This window comes from Mus musculus, chromosome 4 (genome assembly GCF_000001635.26).
Source record: "Mus musculus strain C57BL/6J chromosome 4, GRCm38.p6 C57BL/6J".
NCBI lineage: Eukaryota > Metazoa > Chordata > Mammalia > Rodentia > Muridae > Mus > Mus musculus.
The window spans coordinates 57903798-57927123 of record NC_000070.6 but is presented as its reverse complement, the minus strand read 5'-3'; the positions used below and the strand labels follow the sequence as shown (position 1 = coordinate 57927123).

The window sequence follows — 23326 nt, the reverse complement described above, 5'->3', positions numbered from 1 at the left end:
AGGCAGGGAGATTCCGGAGTTCGAGGCCAGCCTGGTCTACAAAGTGAGTTCCAGGACAGCCAGGGCTATACACAGAAACCCTGTCTCGAAAAACAAAACAAAACAAACAAACAAACAAAAAAACAACAACAAAAAAAAGATATATAGTTATGTCTGTACAAAGAGGCAGGGGATAAAATACATTTAAAAATAAAATTCGGGCTGGAGAGATGGCTCGGTGGTTAAGAGCACTGGCTGCTGTTCCAGAGGTCCTGAGTTCAAATCCCAGCACCCACATGGTGGCTCACAATCATCTGTAATGAGATCAGATGCCCTCTTCTGGTGTGTCTGAAGACAGTGATGTTGTACTCATATACATAAAATAAATAAATAAATAAATAAATCTTTTTTTAAAATCACCTTCATATAAGACTTCATATAAGATTTGAAAATCACCTTCATATTAAGACTTGAAATCACTCTATTTTCATAAACAATGAATCCAACTTACAAAAACTTCTTCACCATTTGGCTAAGCTGTAACCAGTCATCTAAGTGTTATCATTTGTTTGCTGTATTTGCTGGAAAGATAACAAGGATCAAAGGCTCTCTGATCAGATATGGATATTCATCTAGACATCAACAAGATTTCTTTGAACATTATAGTAATTTCCTGTGATAAAATGTGCCACTAGGGGCTGGTGAGATGGCTCAGCGGTTAAGAGCACTGACTGCTCTTCCGAAGGTCCTGAGTTCCAATCCCAGCAACCACATGGTGGCTCACAACCATCCGTAATGAGATCTGATGCCCTCTTCTGGTGTGTCTAAAGACATCTACAGTGTACTTACATAGAATAAATAAATCTTAAAATAAAAAGAAATGTGCTGCTAAAGACCTGAAATGAGAAAAAGTCATTTTGGGTGCAGTTATATACCATAATTTCTGTTTTTATTTGTTTTCAAGACAGGGTTTCTCTATGTAGCCCTGGCTGTCCTGGAACCTACTCTGTAGACCAGGCTGGCCTCGAACTCACAGAGGTCCACCTGCCTCTGCTTCCCGAGTGTTGGGACTAGAGGCATGCGCCACTACCACTCAGTTTGTACTACGGTATCTCAAAACATTCTCCTACTTTTCTTTTTCTTGTATTTGAGACAAGGACTTGTGTAGGGTAGGCTGGCCTTGAACTTGCCACACAGGGAAGGAAGACCTTAAACTCCAGCTCCTCTTTCCTTCACCTCCCGAGTGCTGAGATGAGAGGTTTAGAGGGCTGACCACTCTCTTAGTTTTCTTGAGTCAAGCAGGGTGGGTGGCTCAAGGGATGTATTTATTTCCTCATTATTTATTTCAGTCCTCTTTTATCTTCTAAAAGCCATGATGCTGGAGCTAGAGAGAAGGCTCAACTTGTTGCTCTGGTAGAGTTGGATTCCCAGCATCCATGTAGGGTGGCTCACAACTGCCTATAACTCTAGCTCCGGGGGATCTGATGCCGTTTACCTTGTACTTGTGCATACATACCCACACGAAGAGATGCATGATTTAAAATAAAATAAATGTTTTAAAATATTTGGGGGATTTGTTTGGTTTGGGGTTTTCTTTGTTTTTGTTTTTTGTTTTGTTTTGTTTTGTTTTTATGAGATGAAGTCTCACTGTGTAGCTCCAGCTATCCTGGAACTCACAATGTAGACCAGGCTGCCCTCTAACTCACAGAAATCCACCTGCCTCTGCCTTCCAAGTGCTGTGATTAAAGGCGTATACGACTATACCAGCTTCTGTGAAATTTCTCAGACTTCCTCACAACAAAGATACTGGACACCTAGTTTGACAAACAAAATATACTTTGATAAAATTTCGTGGACACAGAGACAGGATGCAGGTACCTACTTTGTGGGTGTGGCTCATGATGACATATGGTTGATAGGCCAGGAGTTTGCCCCAAAGTTTCTTAACAATGGTTTCTCTGTTCAGCAATAATAGTATATTCATTATAATGTTCTAGTTATCCTAGAACCTCAATGCTCAATAAGATCTGTCCTACTTGCTTGGTCAACTCAAGCTGCTACCCACTTCTTTGGGGACTGCTTTTTCCTCAGGCAGAGAGGAGTGAAACCGGTCACTCGGAGCACCTTGTTGAGAGTAGGGAAAAGAACAGAACATACCATGTTCTCAGGAGAAGGCATCAGTCAGGGCTATTGAGTAAAATGAGGAAAGACAGAGGTGGTAGGAGAATGCTCTCCTTTGTTCTCCCCGTGCATTTGAAACACAATACAATTTGTGGGGTTGGCCACAGCAAAGGAATGAGCTGTTTGGGGCTAGAGACAAGGTCTGTGACTCTTCATCTTGGGCAGATTTAAAATCTTAATAACTTGGGCAGGTTGCCATGGAGTCTAGCGAGCAAGCCAAATGCCCTCAGAGCACCACTTCATTGGCCAGAGGAGGATTTGGATGCCAGTTTGAGAGCATTGGGAGGCTGCAGAGGGTTTCTAAAACAGAGGGAGCTACACGGTCTGTTTGCTTTATGTTTCCCAGGAACACCAACCTGTTTGAGGAGAGCAGCTGGGAAAGGCCAGGAGAGGAAGCGAAGAACCTAGCCAAGGAGCTGATTCAGGGATCCTAAATGCTGCCGAGGGGTGAGTGGAGAGACGCTGGGCAGGTGGTAGAAGTGTACGGGTTTAATATGTCATCTAGAGAGGCTGGGGCAATAGCACAATTGGTGGAGAGCTTTCCTAGCATGCACAAATCCCTGGACTCTATTTCCAGCACCACATAAAACAGGCATAGCAGCACATATTGTAAACCTGGAATTTAGGCCTAGACAGAAAAGCAGAGAAGTTCAAAGGCATTCTCATCTACATAGACGTTCAGTGCCAGGCTGGGATACATGAGAATCAAGGAAGAAAGAAAGAAAGAAAGAAAGAAAGAAAGAAAGAAAGAAAGAAAGAAAGAAAGAAAGAAAGAAAGAAAGAAAGAAAGAAAGGGAAGGAAGGAAGGAAGGAAGGAAGGAAGGAAGGAAGGAAGGAAGTTGTTGTTGTTTGGTTTGATTGGTTTGGTGCCAATGCTGGTGCTGGTGCATTGATGTGGAATTGAACCCAGATCAACTTGGATCTTACAGTGTTATTATTGAAAATTAAATTCTAATTTGTATATTTTCCTGGAAAACCTAGATGTAGAGTTACCACAAACATAGAATGCTGGTCCAGAATTTCCAAAAGAATTGAGTGCAGGGACTCAAATGGATGCCTATGTATTAGTGTTCACAGATCATCATAAAAAAAAAGATGTTAACAAGTTATCTGTCAATTTATGAATAGATAAATGAAATATAGTATGCCCATACAACTGACTCTTATTCTGTGTTTTTAAAGGTATGATGCTGTGAATATACTTAACGCCTTAGAAATATACATGTCCTAGATTAATTTATGTCAACTTGACACACGCTAAAGTCATCTGAGAGGAGGGAACCTCAATTTAAAAAAATACTTCCACAAGATTGAGTCGTAGACAAGCCTGTAAGGCATTTTCTTAATTGTGATTGGTGGGAAGGGCCCAATGCACTGTGGGTGGTTCTATCCCTGGGCTGATGGTCCTGGGTTCTATAGGAAAGCAGTGAGCAAGCCATGATGAACAAGCCAGTAAGCAGCACCCCTCCATGGCCTCTGCATCAGCTCCTGCCTCCAGGTTCCTGCTCTGCCTGAGGTCTTGTCCTGACTTCCTTCACTGATGGACTACGATATGGAAGTGTAAGCCAACTCATGCCTTTCCTCCCCAACTTGTTTTTGGTCTTGGTGTTTTATCACAGCAATCGATATTCTAAGACAACACACTTTAAAACCATTAACATTGTTTGTACATCGCAGGTGCAATAGAGTTTAAGCACACACAGGAAAAGAAGATGTTGACTCCGCAGATGAAAGCACTCGTCCTGGAAGCCTGGTGGCTCCAGTTCTGTCCCCAGAATCCATGCAAAAAGCCCAATACAGCAGCATTCATCTGTAACTCCAGCACTCCTGTGTTTCGATAGGAGGTAGAGACAGGAGAGTCGGTAGGAAACTCGAAGAGCTAGCCTGGAGTATACAACATGATGACAGAAACAGCCAAAGGGACCCTGCCTCAGGAAAAAAAAAAAGGCAGAAGAGAATCCACTCTGAAAAACCTGTCATCTGGCCTCCATGTGTGGTGTGCATCATCTCTTACACACATGCGCATATGCACACACACACACACTCTCACTCACACACACTCACATGCACCTGCACACACTTAAATCCTTTGTTTAAAAAATAGTTAAAACGATAAAACTTATGCATATTTTCCCACAACAACGGTCTGTGAACACAGAGCAAGGAATGCATATTTGAGCTCAGTGCATGCGGCCATTGTCTTCCTATGTGTGCTCAGCGGAATCCTTGTTGCAGAGGCATCTCTCTTCCTTATTCCAGAAGGCTGAGAACTTGCCGTTTACGAGCTTGTCAGTTCTGGTGAGTCTTTCCATATCACAGCTGGCATGCCTGGAGACCCTGCCTTTTACCATGGAGACCTACAAATCACAGTCCACCCGAGGATGAGGACCCCCTTCTTCACTGGAACCAGGGTCAAGGGAGGCCTCCCTTGCCTCACGATCCCGCCCTTTGGGGTTCTTTATGGCTACCTCACTGCACTGCAGGGATGGGGTTTGTTAGCATTGTGTACCCTGAGTCAAATGACTTGGCTAAACCAAGGTAAGTCATTTCTCATGTCATGCGGATCCATTCCACAGAGAAAAAGCCCTGCACCTTCTGCACTTGAAAGCCAGACTGACGGCCCAGGTTGCCATGGAGACCATGGAGGCCACCGGAACTGTTGGCTAGTGGACTCTGTCATTTTTTAAATAACTGGTAGGTTTTTGTTTATTTCTCAGACTTCTGATTACATTGACAGCTTAGGTGACAGCTAGAAAAAAGTTTTCACAGATGTAATCTGTCACTTCCTTACCATTAATTAAACACTTCATATTTCCTCTTCTTGCTATGCCACTATTCTAATATTATCTGAGTGCCTATAAATTTGCCTAACCCTAATGAAACATTCTATTATACGATCCAACTTTTTAATCGCAAATTCTTGTTCCTTCTGCTCCACAAACGGTTCATATTAAAGACTGTTCATGTTCTTAACTCTTGTTGTTATCTCTTTTGTAAAGTTATAAGCTACAGGAAACCCACTCAGATCTACCTCTCATGGACCAAATAGACTCCATCCAGATAAATATATCTGCCTAAAGCTCCCATTTGTTACCTATCCCAGAGGGTGGGCTTCCTCTGGGTTTCAAATGTACGTCTTAAATTTTTTTTCTTTCTCCCAAATGTACTTAATCTTATTCTCTACCTATAATAATGTGTTTCAATAGCTTGTCAAGTCCGGGCGCTAACTACATCTAGGACAGCTCCAGAGAAGCAACCTCCAGATGCTCCAATCTCCTGTCACAAACACAGACACTTCTACTGGACCTGTTCCTTCTGACCTATCCTCAGACGGTTCCACAGAGCCTGGACAGCAAGGAAACAGCCAACTCTCCTAAGACTGGACAAACATCCCCCATACCCATTCTTCTAGGTTCCCTAGAGACACATCACCCCAACGACAGCACGAAGCAGCCGGATATCACAACAACCCTATTCCTGCTTTGCCATCACCTCTTTCTAATTTTTTTTCTTTTTTAATTAAACCAAAACAGGGGAATGTTAGCATTCTGTCTAAACTCCACCACACAGTTGCCTGGCAACAGCCAGGTATGCTCCACTGCACAGTTACCTGGCAAGAGCCAGGTAGGCCTGACCCACTATAAAAGGGGCTGCTTGCCCCCTCCTCTCTCTCTTGTTCTCTTGTTTCTCTCTTGTCCTCTTGGGCTCTTCCCTTCCCTTCCCACTCCCTTTCCTATTCCCTTCTCCCTGTCTCCATGTGTTCATGGCCAACCTCCACTTCTCTACTCTCTTTCCCTCTCTGCCTTTCTCTGCCTCTACTACTCTCTTAACTCCCTTCCCCATGCCCTGAAAAAACTCTGTTCTATACGATAGACAGGGGGTGCCTTGGCATGGGTCTGCTGAGATACCCCCTTTCCCCATACATCACCACACATCCATAGGACATATTTCCTCTCTCTTTATCTTTCTATAAACACATCAGGATTGTAGCAGATAAAGTTGCTACAGGGAGAGGAAAAGCTAAGATGAGAGCAGGGAGTTTTCCTGATGTCTCCAGCGGAACATGAAAGCTGAAGTTCCTCTGTAGGACAGGGTCTACCCACCATGCCCACAGAACACCTGACTGCCCATCACACCAGCTCCCCTAAGGGCTTCCTCTTCAAGCCTGTGACCCTCCTCCACCCACTGAGGCTGACCTTTCCAGGACAGCCATGACAACCATTCTCTCTGGAGCAGGTCCCCTGTGGTGAGGGACATCAGTTTCTACCCACACCTCATTGAGTAGTTGAATCCCTTTACAAAGAATGGCCTTGGGTCCAGGGGGTGGGGGAGAGGTACCTAATTTTCTTTACTATAAACACCAGTACCAGCTAGCTATGGGAATGGGGGATCCCCTTAGGAGCACCCTGCTACCTGACTTTGCTTTCATCTGCCATAATTGGTAAGTGTCCATCTCAGGTTCAATAGAATTTAAACACACACAGGAAAGTATATTTAATCAAATAGCATATCATCTCATTCCTCCTGCAGGCCTTACATGGCAGCAGCTTTGACCCTTATTTCCTGATTTGCTGGAGGGTCTGCTGGGACAATGAAGGGCACCCTGCTGTGGCAGCAGTCCTGTGACTTTGCTGGAAGGACACCTGCCTCAGTCCTAGCTTGTCATGTATTTCTGGCTCCGGAGATGGCATATAGTTGCTCTCCCTCTCCTCAAGCCCCCACCCCCCTTTGTTACACACAAGTCACGTGGGGGGGGGGAAGAAAGTTCATTCAGTAAGGGATAGTGTGACAATTAGGCAATTAGCTACCCTCTTGCCTTACACCTAATTCTTCAATCCTATAATAGGTTGTAAATGAGTTAAGGATTTGAATGGTAAAAGAAAGACAGGAACAAGGCTGGGTCTGTGGTAAATGACAGCTATCCCAGCACTTGGAAGGTAGAGAGTTGTGGATTGGTTCACAATGCTATTTGAGTTCATTCGGCTCCCAAACCTCAAGAATTTGCATGTGAACCTCTGATGGTCCCTGCCCCCAGCTCATTCTGATTGGTAAATAAAGTTGCTGGTGGCCAATGGTTGGGCAGAGAAACAGAGGCGGCACTTTAGATTTGGGGGTTGGGGGAGGGAGTTGTAAAATCGCCAGCCAGGAAAGGCATAGGATGTAAGCATGAGAGCTGCCAGGACAGAGAACCAGCCATGTAAGAATCAGGGACTTGCAGCCCCAGGGGCCACTCCCCGACTGGATCTGGGGTAGCAGAGATGAGATATAAATTTTAGGAAGTAATAACTCAGAAATATCAGAGGGGAGAGTGTGTTAGCCTCAGGGAAGTGTGGGAGTGGCCCAGCCGTTGAGCTGTTAAGGCATATTAAAAATAAGGGTGTGTGTGTGTGTGTGTGTGTCTTTCATTTATGAATCCAAAACATTTGGTGGGTGTAGAGGAAGCACACACACCAACCGGGGAGTTTAGAGTGAATTAACATTCAACTGCTTCAGTGGACACAAAAGGATTGGGAGTTCAGTTCTAGTCAGCCTTGGCTTCTCCGGGGCAGCAGGACTGATGACCAAGACACTGCAGAGGCTCCTCCAGTTTGTATTCTTTTTTATTTTTTTAAAGACTTATTTATTTATTTTATGTATATGGGTACACTGTTGCTGTCTTCAGACACACCAGAAGAGGGCATCAGATCCCATTACAGATGGTTGTGAGACACCATGTGGTTGCTGGGAATTGAACTCAGAACCTCTGGAAGAGCAGTCAGTGCTCTTAACCGCTGAGCCACCTCTCCAGCCCCTCCATCTTGTTTTCTTGCTGAGGTCATTTCAGATTTTACTAGGCCCTTATCTCCTTGATGGAGAATCCCATGGAAAATTACCCAACTCTATTCTAGGAACTAAAGGTCAGGATGTCCTAGCTAACTTAGCTCCTTTAAACTGCTTATTTCTGCTAAGCCCCCCTGCAGCTGCCAACTGAGTGAGATATCAGGACACAATTTCTGCTTTAAAAACAAAACAAAACAAAACAAAAAGCAGGGCTTGAACATTCGAGGCTAAACTCAGGTCCTGGGACACTTGGGTGTGGTCCCAGCTGGTTGGAATAAAGGCCTTCTATTGGCTAAACACTGTGTCTGAGTGTTCATCTCTGGTGAGCTCCCTGTAACACAGGGAACTTTAGAAGTATCCACAGGTCAAGATACTATCCCCAGACTAACTGAATCAGAATGCTCAGGGGAGGCACTTGGCAGGCAGTGTAGCCTTTCCTGTGTCACTAGGAAGATAACCAGTCTGCTACATAGAAGGCTCAGGTGCTACTCTATAGAGGAGATATGGAGGCCTGCCCTCCCGGTCTTTGTCCATCAGTCATGATTTGAACCTGAAATGTCCCCTGAAGGCTCATACTTTAATGCATGGTCTCCAGCTGATGACACTGTCTTAAGAGGATATGGAGTTTTCCGGGCAGTGGTGGCATATGCCTTTAAACCCAGCACTCAGGAGACAGAGGCAGAGGCTGTGAGTCCAGCCTGGTCTACACAGTAAGTTCTTGACAGCCAAGGATATGGAATGAGGCCCTGTCTCAAAAACAAACAAACAACAACAAGACAGATTTTTTAAAAAGAGGTTGGGAATTAGTCATGAGTTAGGGGAGGGGATGGCTATTGGAGGCTATACCCACCCTTGGTTCCTGTTCCTCTCTGCTTCTGCCTTAATGTGAACAAAGTCTGCCACATGCTCTTCCACCAGAGCATGGAAGAGAAGGAAGCCCTGAGATAAGAGAGGAGGGGGAAGAAAATAGAGTATAAAGGGGGGCATCTCTATGTGAACATGGTATGCTAATGGGAAACTAACAGAAGGAAAGGCAGGCATGGCATGTACCCATAATCCTAGCACTCACAGTGGGCACGGGAGTCCGATACAGGAGGATAGATAACATTGAGTTCCAGACCAGTTTGGGCTACAAAGTGAAACTGTCTAAAAAGTAAAAGAATTTAAAATTTTTTTAAATTAAAAAAAAAAAGACAAAGAAAATAAGGAAGAAAGGAACTAAGGGAAAGAGGGAAGGAGGGGAGAAGGAGGGAGGGAAGGAGGGAGGGAGAGTGGGAGGGAAGGGAGATGCCTCAGTTGGTTAAGTGCTTGTGTGCAAGCAAGAGGAGCTGAGTGCAGCTCTCCAGCTCAGCATAAAGGCAAGGCCAGGTGACATGAGTCTATAAGGCCAACACTGGGAACATACCCACCTGTAGGTCCTTGGAGCACATTGGCCAGACAGCCTCACCAAACTGGTGCATTTCAAGATCAGCAGAAGACCACCTCAGAATCATGATGCCCACACCTGTGCCATCAACCTTTGACTTCCATGCACACATGCATACACACACATGGGCATGTGTATCCGTACAAATGTGTACATATAACTCCTGAAAGGAAGGGAGGGAGCGAGGGAGGAAGGCAGAGATCAATCTAGGATCACTTCTTGATTCTATATATTCCTAACAATAAAATCTTCCCAATAACAAATTATCTTTTTCAAAACGAATGGCATTTTCAAGTGAGATTTCCCCACAAAGCACCCTGCACCATCTGGCTCCCTCCTGCTGCCAGAAAGATCAAAGACACCCCAACTATAACATCTAAAACTAGTCCCCTGTTGCTCCTCCCCGGTCATCTCTCCCTTCCTTCCTGTTTCCCTGAATGGTACTGTCATGGTCTACCCAACAAAAGCTAAATCTTACCAGCTCAGTTCCAGTTCTCTTGCTGCCATCTTAAATCTGGAGCCTGCAATGTGCCCTACTAGGAAGTAGGTTTATTGCCAATTTAATTAGTTAAATTAAGATGAGGTTATCAGGCTAAGCACTAATCCAGTGACTGGTGTCCTTATAAAAGGGGAAAATTTCAACATGAGAACATTACAACGAGACAAAGGTGAAGTGATTCCTTCATAAAAATGAAGGCCACCAGGCTGCAAAAGCAAGCCAGCAGGAGCTAGTCAAGGTTTATAGAACACTCTCCCACAGGATCGGACTCTGATCACACGTGATCTTGGATTTATAGTCTCTGAAACAAATAGAACAATGTCTGATGTTTAAACCACCCAGTTTGTGAGACTTTGTGATGGCAGCCCCAGTGAACTACCTTGACTACTCTTTGAAGATTTACCCTCCTCCATCCCCTACCCATTGCTCTGCAAGAGTGGCCAGTGGTAAGGATTGCCTTAGGAGAAAGAATCGCACTTACTTGAGTAAGCAGAGCAGAGCAGGGATAGATCACGGCTAGTGTAAGAAGAGGCAGTGTCTGCCATTCGCAGAAATGATAGGGCTGGCAAAAAGGGGGTGAGGGTGCACGTAGCTGTGGGCAAAATAAACACCCACTTGTTACTTAGTTGGAAAAAGCCAAGACCACAAAGGCTGCTCAAATGTCAAAGAGGTGGGGTTGGCGGGAAGCCAGGGCTACCCTGGACTCTGTCTCTATGGCAGACTTTATGCCGGAGTTTTTATCTGAGAGGTGTGCTGGGGGCTGCCTTCAAACCTTAGGGTGACCTTGTACACATCGGAGCCCCAGCTTTTGAAGTTGCAGAAGCTGTTTCTTTTTTTTTGTGGTGGTTGCTCATTAAGCCAGCAGGTTTTGATGACCTGCTAAGTCAAGTTCAAAATCTGTGAACTGAGCAGGCACCTGGCACTCCTCAGACCAGCTCGGCTCTGCCAGGAAACTGGAATCTCACGGTGGCCCTCGGAACGGCTTTCTAAGCTTGACCATCACTCAAGGAAGCCGTCTGGAATAAAAGCTCCCTGGACTGAGAAAGAGCGCAGCAGCTGAGCTGGATCCCTCGCTCGCTCAACTCCTACCTGTGGCTCTTCAACCCTCCCCACCTTCTCCTCCTGCCCACCCCACTCTCTGCTCTTAACCGCTCCTCACTCCATTCTCTCCTTGTCTTTCCGCTGCCCCCTTTTCAGCCCCTCTCCGAATCCTCCTCTTTAGTTAAGAACTAACTGTTCCCCACTCTTCCTCTCCCCACCTCCCCGATCTTGTCCCTTCCGTTTCTCCTTCTCTCTCCCCCCGTATCTTGCCAGCTTCTCTCCTTGCTCCCTGTTCTTCTTCTCTTTCTTTCACGCTACCGTCTACACTTCTTTTCTCCTCCCCTCCCCCTGCCTCAGCCCTCAGTGTTTGCTCTTCTCCCGGATGCGGATGAAAGGGTTGGCCTGCCCGTGCCCTGCTCTACCCAAGTTCTTGGAACTGGGGACCTGCTTAATGGCTGAGGGTTCCAGGACTCAGGCGCCAGGTCAAGGGCCTCCTGTAAACATCCAGTTTCTTCGTGCCCAGTATGAAGGTCTGAGGAAACAGCAGAGGACCCAGGCCCACCTAATGGTGTTCCCTAAAGGTAGGGCTGGGCGTGTGTTGCAGAGGGGGGAACTTCTGTGGGTGGAACCGGGGGGACTGAAAGTCCACGGAGAGGAAGAAAAAAGCTGTTTGCTGACCCAGTCAGCACCGAGCCACGGAAGCTTGATCAGGGTGGCTGTGCCCAGCCTGTTTCTTAGCCAAAGGAACAGAGGCCTCTCTGCCAAGCATTTGGCCAACGGCCACTGTTCCTGGTCTCCGTGTCTATTTTCCCCTAATTCTGATCTGGCTTGACTGGTTGGTCAGGTGAGCAGTCTTGGCACCCTCCTACTAGGCTAAGTAGGATGATGGAGAGTCAGCCTCCTGACTGGATCCACAGGCAAAACAGAGAGAATGGCTTTGCAGAAGAAAGATGGGGAGTCCCAATTTTAGAGCAACTGGCTGAGTCAGGATTCAGGGCTCAAGCAGGCAAAGAGTTCTACATTCTACAGTGATAGGTATCACACCTTAGCACAGAGCGGTTCTGCACAGGCTTGGGACAAAGCCTGAGTTTACCTTCCCCCATGCCCCCTCCAGACTAAACCAAACCAAAGCCGGTGGAAAGATAAAAGATGGGGGGCTGTGGTTAAGATCACAGCGTTGCTCTTGCAGAGAGGATCTGGGGTCCATTCCAGCACCTACATGGTGGCTTGCAACCCTCTCGCTCCAGTTCCAATCCTTTTCTGAACTCCACAGGCACCAGGCATGCATGTGGTGCACATATGTACATGCAGGCAAAAACATTTCTACGTGCAAAAATAAAATTAATCTTGAAAGCCTCTTTTAAAAGGAAGGGGAAACAAGTGTAAAACTTGTCTGTGCTCCTGAATATTCTCATTTGCTTGAAGGAGGACCCTATGCTAAAGGATTTGCAGTCTAGGGCTTTAGCAGAAGGTTTCACTATTTGGCTAGGGGCCACGGACCCCTCCCTCCCTTCCTCCCACCTTCCCTCCTTCTCTTCCCGTGTGTGTGTGTGTGTGTGTGTGTGTGTGTGTGTGTGTGTGTGTGTGTGTGTGTGTGCTTCTCTTTCTCTTTGTCCTGTATGACCATAGACTGGAACTGGAACTGAAAGTTAAAAGGTCCTACTCTGAAGACCTGCCTGGCCTTATGACAACCCCTCCCCTGACTCCCAGCCTCCAGAGCCCTCTCCTGGTAGACTGGAGAGCGAGCGGATGCCTATGTTTTCCTCCCCCTCTTTCCTTGTTCTCTAACTCCTGCAGAGTATCTAATTCAGTAGACTGGTGTGCTTGCCATGCTAAAGGCGGAAGTGAAGTCATCACCAGAGCAGATCATCCCTCATCCCTGGGGCCATGTGGAAGGAAGGCTGCACCTGTGTGCAGAACTGGCTGCATCTGCTCTTCTAGTTCCTCTGATTCTTTTGGATGTATCAAGCTGGGACTCAGAGGGCCTTCCTGATGATGTCATTCCTCCAGTACCATCCCCCCCCCCAACTCTACTTTGTTAGCAATGAGGGCACTAACAAGTGCCAGGTCAGGACTTCCAGCTCAGGATGGATCTGATTTCTGTAGGCAAACAATTCCCTATGCTCTAAAAGTTCACAGTGAACTAGCACATTCCACAAAGTGAAAAAAAAAAAATCCTTGAGAAGGAAGAGGCATCTGTCTGCAGCCGCAGCTTAGAAGCCCTGTTCAGAGAAGAAAGAGACACTGAAAGCATCTCAGTAAAGTGACCGTGGACTCTCTTCTCTGTCTTGGGTGGTTAAATCATTATTGGAAGCCTAGACACAACCCCCCCCCCCCCGCCCCCCAAGCTAAGGAGAACGTTCAGAGAGGAGTCTGTTAGTCAGCTTTACATCTTGAAACAAAGTATCAGACGAGTAAACTTAAATGGAGGAAAGGTTTATTCTGGCTCATGGTTTCAGGACTTTCATTCCAGTTACTTGGACCTGTTGTTTTGGATCTTTGTCAGCACAGACCAGCATGGTAGGAGCATGTGGTGGCAGACAGTGCTGTCCTCCTGGAGGCCAGGAAACAAAAACTAGGGGAAGATGCTGGTATCCCAGTACCCCCTTGGACAGTGTGCCCCTATGATCCAACTTCCTATGAGTAGGCACCTTCCAGATCTTCCACATTCTCTTAAGGATGCTCATCCTAACCCTGGGACCAAGCCTTTAGCAAAGAATTTTTGAGATTTAAGATCTAAATCACAGCAGGGTGTGTGTGTGTGTGTGTGTGTATGGTATTGTGTGTGTGCATGTGTGTATATCCTTGATCCTTGCCATTCTTTTTATGAGGGGGAGGGGGTTGTGGAGACAAAGTTTCTTTGTGTAGCTCTGGCTGTCCTGGAACTTAGCTGTCTGTAGACCAGGCTGACTTCCAACTCCTAGAGATCTGCTTGCTTCTGTCTCCCCAGTGCTGGGATCCAAGGTGTGTGCCATCACCTCCTGGCAACCCTTGCTATTCTTAAATATTAACTCTCACTTCTTCCAAGAGAGAGTTCATGCACTCTCACTAAAGGTTTTGGTTTGGTTTTTGGTTTGGTTTTGCTTTGTTTTGAAATGACACTAAAATTCTCCTAGAACCAAAGCATTAAAAAAAATTATCTTATGTACATTGTTGTTTTGCCTATGTCTGTCTTGTGAAGGTGTCAGATTACCTGGAACTGGAGTTACAGAAAGTTGTGAGCTGCCATATGGGTGCGGGAATAGAATCTGGGTCCTCTGAAAGAGCAGCCAGTGCTCTTAACAACCGAGCCATCTCTCCAGTCCCCTCACTGACGTTTTGACCGTCATTTATGCTTTAGTTTTTCCCTAAAACTGATTAACAGCTGAATTATTTTTTGATCCAAATTGTCATTTTATTCATTTTTTTCTTTTTCTTTTTTTATTAGGTATTTTCCTCGTTTACATTTTCAATGCTATCCCAAAGGTCCCCCATACCCTCCCACCCACTCCCCTACCCACCCACTCCCCCTTTTTGGCCCTGGCGTTCCCCTGTACTGGGGCATATAAAGTTTGCAAGTCCAATGGGCCTCTCTTTGCAGTGATGGCCGACTAGGCCATCTTTTGATACATATGCAGCTAGAGACAAGAGCTCCGGGGTACTGGTTAGTTCATATTGTTGTTCCACCTATAGGGTTGCAGTTCCCTTTAGCTCCTTGGGTACTTTCTCTAGCTCCTCCATTGGGGGCCGTGTGACCCATCCAATAGCTGACTGTGATCATCCACTTCTGTGTTTGCTAGGCCCCAGCATAGTCTCACAAGAGAGAGGTATATCTGGGTCCTTTCAGCAAAATCTTGCTAGTGTATGCAATGGTGTCAGCATTTGGAAGCTGATTATGGGATGGATCCCTGCATATAGCAATCACTAGATGGTCCATCCTTTCGTCACAGCTCCAAATTTTGTCTCTGTAACTCCTTCCATGGGTGTTTTGTTCCCATTTCTAAGAAAGGGTAAAGTGTCCACACTTTGGTCTTCGTTCTTCTTGAATTTCATGCGTTTGGCAAGTTGTATCTTATATCTTGGGTATCCTAAGTTTCTGGGCTAATATCCACTTATCAGTGAGTACATATTGTGCGAGTTCCTTTGTGATTGGGTTACCTCACTCAGGATGATACCCTCCAGGTCCATCCATTTGCCTAGGAATTTCATAAATTCATTTTTTTAATAGCTGAGTAGTATTCCATTGTGTAAATGTACCACATTTTCTGTATCCATTCCTCTGTTGAGGGGCATCTGGGTTCTTTCCAGCTTCTGGCTATTATAAACAAGGCTGCTATGAACATAGTGGAGCATGTGTTCTTCTTACCGGTTGGGACATCTTCTGGATATATGCCCAGGGGAGGTATTGCGGGATCCTCCGGTAGTACTATGTCCAATTTTCTGGGGAACCGCCAGACTGATTTCCAGAGTGGTTGTATAAGCTTGCAATCCCACCAACAATGGGGGAGTGTTCCCTTTTCTCCACATCCTCGCCAGCATCTGCTGTCACCTGAGTTTTTGATCTTAGCCTGAATTATTTTTATTGAAAAAATTATTTCCATACAATATATTTTGATCATTTTTCCTCCTCCCTCAGCTCCAAGCCCTTTCTTTCTCTCTTTAAAACACAAACAAGAAAGCACACATACGAAGAAAAACTCACAGAAACACAAAAGTGGAAACCAACATATATAAGCAAAAGACCAGTAAGACAAAAAAAACCAAAAACCAAAACAAAACAAAAAACCAGCCAAACAAGCAATATGAGAAAAGTCTACATAATTACCACGGATAATTACCATAATTCCTCTGTGTTGGCTATCTACTGCTGGGCCTGGGGCCTACCCAGAAATGTGATTAATAAGGCATCACTGGAAAAGACTTATGTTTTTTTCTATGTACGTGTGTACCCATTGCAGATGATTAGGAGTGGGTGCCCCTGTCTGCCTCCCTCTCTCAGCACTGGGACCCTGTCTGACTTGAACCTGTGCATGCGCTGTGCGTGCTGCCTGCGAGTTCATGTGTGCCTCAGCCCTGCTGTGTCTGCAGGATGCTGGCTCCTTGGAGCCATCCATCTCCTCCAGTTCTTACAATCTTCCTGACTCCTCTTCCACACAGCACTCTGAGCCTGAGAGGGCCTGGCGGAACATCCCATGTATGAATGAGTGACAAAATCTCTCACTCTCTGCACATGTTCCAATTAGCACCTGAATTTTTGATATATTTATTTGCTTGCTGTCTTTCTCCTCTAGTAGGACCCATTCATAAGGTTGTGAGTATTTTCACCACATGGAACCTCAGATAAACAAGGCCTTGTATATAGTGTTTGGTAAATACTTGTTGATTTATGAATAATTATAATTATATGTTGGGGAAGAGTGCATGTGCTGGGTCATGCGTGTTTGCATGTGTGGGTTCACATATGTAATACTCTGGGTATCTGGTCCCCTTGGCATTCAGGGTCTGGCCTTCCTTTAATCTGAAAGCTATGAGTTTTCCTCAAAGGCAGACCTCCCAATGATGACGCTGCTGTCCTTTCTCTTCTTAGAAGGGACCATGCCTACTCCGGCTGAATCGATGACCAGTGCTGTTTGGATTAACAAGGAGAGAAGGAGCTCGCTGTCACCAGAGGAGACAGACTCCGAGGCTGAGGGGATGCTGGAGGAAGGGGACAGAAGCTGCCATCAGGCTTCTGAAACTCCATGGCACACATACTTAGAGCTGCATCGCTTGGTTCAAACCTTCCATCTGGAAGCCGGTCACCAAGGGAACCCCAAGGGATACCTTGTGGAGCCAGAACCAAGGTTCTCACCCGAGGGAGACACTGATGTTTTGAAAAACAATCAGAAGACACAGCAGGAAGTCAAAATCCCAGAGGTAGCCCAGTGTCAAAGTCAGGAGGGCTGTGCCCCACTGCAGGTAGCAGGCTCTAGAGCTCAGTATCTTTCTTCCACAAAGCATTTAAGGTCTGGAAAACCAGCTTACTATCCATTTCCCCAGAGGAAACCACCCAGGATCTCCCAAGCTGCCCGGAACCTGGGCTTATATGGCCCACCCTGAAGCTTTCCACTAAATCTGATATCTCATCCCTGTGGCCACTAACGAGGAACCACGCAAAGCCGCAACCAGAGCCCTGTACAATGAGCAACAGTTGGGCCACCTCAGTTTTGGAATCACGGGAAGTGAGCTTCTTCATGGACACACGTTTATTTTCCTTCTAAACTCAAGAGATCACCCAAGTCAGACTGAGTACCGCCAGGATGAAAGTGCTCCCTTAACCACCAGCCCAACTTTAATCTTATAAGAAACGTCACTAAGTAACCCTATAGATGTGCCTCTGTAGCTGGGATCAATACAATCCTTGGTCCCAGAAGTGAAGCAGGACCTTTAGCCAGTGGGATATCTTCACAGTGTCTGGGAGTCTAGGGTTATAGGAGCTCACCTCCCCTTCCCCAATACTTTCTGATTCTTTGTATATGCTGGGAGGGTCTCTGAGAACTTAGCACCTTTCTTTCTGGTTCTTCTGTCTGGGGACTTAGAGACCATCCAGTTAGTAGTGGTGCTCACATCTTCCCATCTTGAGCCTCCCAGACTGTGGTCGGCCTGGGTAAAAAGGGTGAGACAGCTCCCCAATAACATCTGTGGGTTTAAGGAGTCTCTGGGAAAAGGATGGTTTCTTTCACTGGTCACTGAGATGGTCCATCCCAGCTTCACTACAAACCTATTTCCTGTCAGCTTTTCCTTCTATATATTTTTTCCCACTCCTTGTATCCGTGTTCTCTTCTGCCAATTAACTTCTTTCTAAAATCCACCAATCATTAGCCAGGTGTGGCGGCAAATGTGTGGAATCCCAGCCACTGGAGGAAAAGACAATCGGGAGTTCACGACTGCGTTACGTGAGGCCCTATCTCCAACAAAACAACAAACCAACCAAAATAGCTGTCGGTGTTGAAAGTAGTAATGTTGTAATCGCAGCCTAAGGGAGGAGCCTCCTGCTTGGGAGATCGGTATCTCCACAAACTACCTCCTTTGCAGCCTGTAGGATCACTCAGGTCCTTCCTGAAAAGCAGGACCCAAAAGAACACCAGGAACTGATGGATAGACAGACATGAGCAGGTGGGGCTCCGAAGGGGATGCAGGCACAGGAACCAGGGCGGGTTCCCCTATCCTGTGGGTTTCAGAGGAAGGGGCAAGTCACATGGTCAGTCTCTCTCTGATTTGTGGGTAGCAGAGGGAGGGAAGAGCATTCTAGAGTAGGAATTTGGGACTCTGAGGATTTGAGGGGTCGGGAGGAAAGGGCACTTCTAGTTGAGGTGTATCCATTATACATCTGTAGGATGTGTCACCACGAGTAGCCCCTCTAGTATCCCAGTCTGGTGTCTGGTGGGCAGATGTGTCAGCACAGGTAGTCCTCTGGTGTCCCTGAAACTGGCAACTTAGTCCAAGGACACACACACACACACACTCCCACCCCTCAGAGCCCATGAGCCTGTAAACAAACTCCCCAGGTGCCTAAATTCCAGGAGAATCACAGGTACCAGTCTCAATTCACCACTTAACTTTAGGAAGTCACTTCTATTCCTTCGGTAAACAATAAATTCAATACTGTTGTTTTTTAATACTCCAATGAAATTCAAGAACATTTTCTGAAAAAAACCAACTTTGTCTTTTGGTCCTAATTTTTTTTCTTCTCAATTCACATGTAATTGTTTTCTGGTGCTGATATTGTATGTGTCTTATATACAAATGTGTGTGCCCATGTGTGTGGAACCGATACTCATATGGTTATCACGTGTGTTTCATGTACAAGCGTGTGTGCATGTGTGTGTGTGTAAGCTGAGGGTCAACTTCAGGTATCGTTCCTCAAGAGAGGTCCACTTTGGGGGTTTGGTGGCGTTTGGTGTTGCTGTTTTGTGTATGTAAGTGTGTGCTGGGGTTAGTGTGGCAAGTGTGCACCTGTGTCTGTGCACTGAGACCAGAGGAGGAAGCCAGGGGTCTTTTTCTATCCTCTCAGCCTTGCTCCTTTAAGACAGTGTCTTTTAATGAACCTAGAGCTAGGCTGGCAGCCAGCAAGCACCAATGATCTTCTGTCTCCATCCCCACAGAACTAGGATTACCGGTGTGCACAGCCATGACAGCTTTTACACGGGTGCTGGGGAGTCAAACGCAGGTCCTCCAGCTTATACAGCCAGTGCTCCTAACCACTGAGCCACATCCCCAGCCGCTACCTTGTTCTTTGAGACAAGGTCTCTCACTGGGACCAATTAGGCTAGACTGGCTAGTTAGCAAATCTCAAGGACACCCCTGACCCTGCCTCCCCATCTCTGGGATGACAAGCAAGAGCTGCCAAACTCAGCTTTCCCTGTGGTGCTAGGGATCCGAACTCAGGTCCTCAAGCTTGCTCTGAGTTGGGAGCCAGGCTGACCCCGGTGAAAGGGACAAAGGGAATCTAGTTCTGCGTCCTTGCCCAGAGACAGACTTGGCAGGGTCTGGTCAGGGATGGGGCCTGGGCCTCAGGGGAGGTAAGATTCCTGTTTCTGAGGGAAGTCAGCTTTCTCCCTTAAAGGGCTGTGGCTCTCAGTCCTCAGGCAGCTGTGCCTCGGGTATCCTGTGTTCTCTTTGCCAGCCCTGGCTCATTTAGCTCTCTGCTGACCTTGGCCCACTCTCTCCCTATAAGATGGTGTATAAGATGCTGTACTTCCTTTTAGTTTGTTTGGGGTTTTTTGTTTGTTTGTTTGTTTGGTTGGTTGGTTGGGGTTTTTTTGTTGTTGTTGTTGTTTTTTTGTTTTGTTTTTAGACAGGGTTTCTCTGTGTAGCCCTGACTGTCCTGGAACTCATTCTGTAGACCAGGCTGGCCTGAAACTCAGAGATCCACCTGCCTCTGCCTCCCCAATGCTGGGATTAAAGGCATGTCATCTTGTCCAGTTGAGATGCTGAGCTTCTTAATAAACTTGCATGGAATAAGTCGTTGACTCATGCAAGACCTGCCAGCCCCAGCTATTGCTTTTATCTTCTTATCCCTGGTCCTCCCACTCAATGTGCCATCATCTGGGACCCTCATTCCTGCCAGTTCAGGTTGGCATAGTGAGCCTCTACCCACTGAGTGTCCCCCAGATGCTTTGATTTTGTTTTAAACAAGTTAACTACCCTTTGTGTAACTTTGTTCCAATGCACATCTGTCAACTCACATCCTGCTTATGAGTCAAAGAAGAACATCTGGCATATAGAGTTAGCCATCTGAGCATTAATCCAGCTGTTCTTGATGTAAGATTAGGGCAAGTTACTTAATCCCTCCATTTGGTTTCAATCATCTGTGAAGTGAGGGACACAATCCTGCCTTTTGAAAGGACCGAGAATAATGTACATTCTCAATAAGAGGAATGGTTTCCACGTTTTAAAGCTCATTACATCTCTCTCCTTAATTTTCTTTTCCAGCATCCTCCTCCAACACTTGCCTCTGCTTCAAAGATTGACAGCCTCTAGCCACAACCCCCTGATCAAATTCAATCCATTCTTCTAAGTGTTGCTGCTCTTTCCCCTGCAGCATCCATGAAGCTCGCCCTTGATTTCTGATACCACCTTCTCCTTCTTCTTCTCCTCCTCCTCTTCCGCCTCCTCTTCCTCCTCCTTCTCTTCTTCCACCTCCTCTGCCTCCGCCTCCGCCTCCTCCTCTTCTGCCTCCTCCTCCGACTCCTCCTCCTCCTCCTCCTCCTCTTCTGCCTCCTCCTCCTCCTGTGTTTTGGGTGTCCCCTCCATGGTTTATGAGCTCCTTCATATCTGATTCATCTTATTGTCCAAGCCCACAGCTTGGTACATGGAACCAGCACTCAGTAAAAGACTGTGCGTGCTCTGCACCCGTGGACCTGTCAGAAGAGTGAGGAAATGTGGGCCACAAAGCTTTAGCCCCTCCCACTTGGCCAATTCTCTCCCAGCCCTTAATTCAAAGACTCTTCCCGACTTATTATTCCTTATGTATTTCCTGCTAGGGCAGCAGTAAAATTTCGCTGGACATAAGGACAATAGATGGTGATGTATTTCGGAGCTGAAAAGACCGCGTGATCCAAACACAGTAATGAGGGTTCGAACGGACTGGAAGGCCGTGCATCAGGGTTTGCTGTGGTAACAAGCAACCGTAGATCTCAACACAGAGGCTAATTTTCACTCTGCTGTGCACCGGACTCTCCTCCATGGACAGTGTTGTCCCCAGCTATATGCTAGCATTGAATGACTATGGGCTCCCCCCCAGTCAGTGTAGCAGAAGGCAGTGGATTCTTAGTCCTGTGCTGGTTCATAAATCACTTTTGCTCACATTTCATTGTCCAAGTCAGTCACACAGTTTCCCTCCGTGTGTGTAAGTATAGTCATCCCCTTATGGTTGGGGGGTGGGGTGTGTGTGAAGAAATGGAAACGTGGCCAGATCAGCCAATCAGGAAAACAAACCAGTGACTACAAAAAGTGGGCGAAGATTCATCCTACCTGGCCACACTGGCAGGAGGAACAATGGCTCCTCACGGCCACCTTCAGGGTAGGAATATGAGGTTTACATCTAGAGACAAGAGGCATGCATAGCTAAGTGGTCACACTTTAAGTCCAAGTGTGGTCTGCCCTTCACCATCTGGGTTCCAGCATGCCACCAAAGCCTGCACAAGTTTAGCTTTGCTATAGGCTGCATCCCCGAGTTGGAAGGGAGCTGAGAATTGAGTTCCTAGGAAGAGGGAGGGGGCGGGCTGATCTTTGTGTCAATCCCCTTCTTTCTTACATGGCTGCTTCAGCTAAGAACATTAGACCAGAACCACATCACTCACACACTTACCTTCCTGAGTCTAGCAAACCTGCTCCGGGAGAAGGACTCAGATCACTGCCTGGGCTATCGCGCACGTGCACTCACACACGCACATGCACACCCCACCACCTTTACCCTGAGTGGGTTTTGTTTTTTGCTTTTTGTTTTTGGCAGGGGTGTGTGTGTGTGTTGTTATTGTTATTTGTTTGTTTCCTGTTGCTGTTTTATTAAAGAAAGGAAGAAAGAAAGAGAGAAAGAAAGAAAGAAAGAAAGAAAGAAAGAAAGAAAGAAAGAAAGAAAGAAGAAGGAAAAGGGAGCCAAGGATGTTTGGTAGAGATATGTATAGTATAGAATAGGGTTTATTTAGGGCATGGGAAAGGAAGTTGGGAAGGGAGTACAGACAGACGAGGGGAGGGGGGGGCGGTAGGAGCAGAGGAGGAGAGGCCGACCAGGAGTGCGTGGAGAGAGATGAGGGAGGGTAACGGTGAAAGAATGAACAGAGAGGGAGGGTAAGAGAGCAAGAGAGTGAGGAGGGAGCAAGCAGTCCCTTTTATAGTGAGTCAGACATACCTGGATGTTGCTAGGTAACTGTGGGCGGAGCCTAAAAGAAAACGCTGACATCTGTGCTGGTCAGAACTATGTTCTCCACAATTAGCCAAAGGCTTTCCCGAGGTAGAAAACCACCGACTCTCACAGTTATGTGTATGAGATGGACAACCTTCACTCAGGGGATCCTTGCCTGCCAATTCCACGACTTCCTTATGCCACAGGCAGTACCCTTCCTGGGGCTCAGAGCAGGGAGTTGGGGTTCTAATCTCTCTGCTGCTGGAACCTCGGTGACCCTTACTGAACCGAGTTTCTCAACTGTAATTGGAGGTGATAAAACTTCTGGAACAGTGGTAGAAATGAGTTTCCCCTAAACTAAGAATAAATATCTAAACCAACCTGTGCAGCGGAGCCAACCTATCCTTCTCCACTAGGGGGCAGGCTCCCCACACTGTCTCAGTCAGAGTGCCCAACTTCGAACTCTGATAGCACGGTTGTGTATTCTCTTTTGGTTTGGTTTGGTTTTGAGACAGGGTCTCCTTACCTAGCACTGATTGTCCTGGAGCTCACTATATAGACCAGGCTGGTCTAAAACACACAAAAATTTCCCCATCTCTGCCTGTCGAGTGCTGAAATTAAAGACATGAGCCACTCCATCTGGCACCCAACTCTTAAGACTTGAATGTAAAACTCCTTTCAAACTGGCTGATTTGGCACATGTCTGTACTTCAGATGAAACCCCAAGTAAGCGCTAGCGTTTTGCATGCCCTGGGCCCACCTGGAAGGCTTGTTAACAGATCGCAGGCCTCTGCCATCAATCAGCACAGCCATGCTGAAATTTAGGCGGCAGGGGGGTGGGGTGGGGAGAGGACACCACACCGAGAGCTACTATTCTTGGTAATGTAGCCAAAATTGGCAATTTTTAGAATGTAGGGTTGTTTGTTTTTGTTTTGTTTTGTTTTGTTTTGTTTTGTTTTGAGACTTTTATTTGCGGTGGTGAATATAGGGACTATTTTTGAGGAAAAGAGGGAAA

The 23326-nt window shown here is 46.5% G+C and overlaps 1 protein-coding gene and 3 long non-coding RNA genes across 7 annotated transcripts; 3 read left to right on the top strand and 1 right to left on the bottom strand.

Moving 5' to 3' along the window:
• The first annotated feature begins 2264 nt into the window (after positions 1-2264).
• Positions 2265-3620, top strand: Gm52700. Its single transcript, XR_003955213.1, has 3 exons — positions 2265-2300; positions 2507-2607; positions 3343-3620. It is a non-coding gene; the product is annotated as a predicted gene, 52700 (long non-coding RNA).
• A 72-nt stretch (positions 3621-3692) lies between these two features.
• On the top strand, positions 3693-5703 carry Gm42292. 2 transcript variants are annotated; one of them, XR_881305.1, is made up of 3 exons: positions 3693-3720; positions 3838-4854; positions 5367-5703. It is a non-coding gene; the product is annotated as a predicted gene, 42292 (long non-coding RNA). The 2 variants fall into 2 exon arrangements; XR_881304.1 differs by lacking the exon at positions 3693-3720 and having other exon boundaries at positions 3728-4854.
• A 3000-nt stretch (positions 5704-8703) lies between these two features.
• Positions 8704-10616, bottom strand: Gm42293. 3 transcript variants are annotated; one of them, XR_881308.3, is made up of 5 exons: positions 10387-10616; positions 9390-9569; positions 9050-9126; positions 8831-8919; positions 8704-8726 (listed from the first exon to the last, which is right to left on the bottom strand). It is a non-coding gene; the product is annotated as a predicted gene, 42293 (long non-coding RNA). The 3 variants fall into 3 exon arrangements; XR_881307.3 differs by lacking the exon at positions 8704-8726 and having other exon boundaries at positions 8734-8919; XR_881310.3 differs by lacking the exons at positions 8704-8726; positions 9050-9126 and having other exon boundaries at positions 8734-8919.
• A 243-nt stretch (positions 10617-10859) lies between these two features.
• Positions 10860-18740, top strand: D630039A03Rik (RIKEN cDNA D630039A03 gene). Its single transcript, NM_178727.2, has 2 exons — positions 10860-11527; positions 16513-18740. The coding sequence occupies exons 1-2, from the start codon at positions 11329-11331 to the stop codon at positions 17022-17024; spliced, it is 711 nt and encodes a 236-aa protein (NP_848842.1). The 5' UTR covers positions 10860-11328; the 3' UTR covers positions 17025-18740.
• The last annotated feature ends 4586 nt before the right edge of the window (positions 18741-23326 follow it).

Excerpts from the sequence above, each read along its gene's own strand:
- D630039A03Rik (NM_178727.2), top strand. The coding sequence starts at position 11,329 with ATGCGGATGAAAGGGTTGGCCTGCCCGTGCCCTGCTCTACCCAAGTTC. Across the intron at positions 11,528-16,512 it reads CCTAATGGTGTTCCCTAAAG|AAGGGACCATGCCTACTCCG; the intron begins GTAGGGCTGGGC and ends TTCTCTTCTTAG.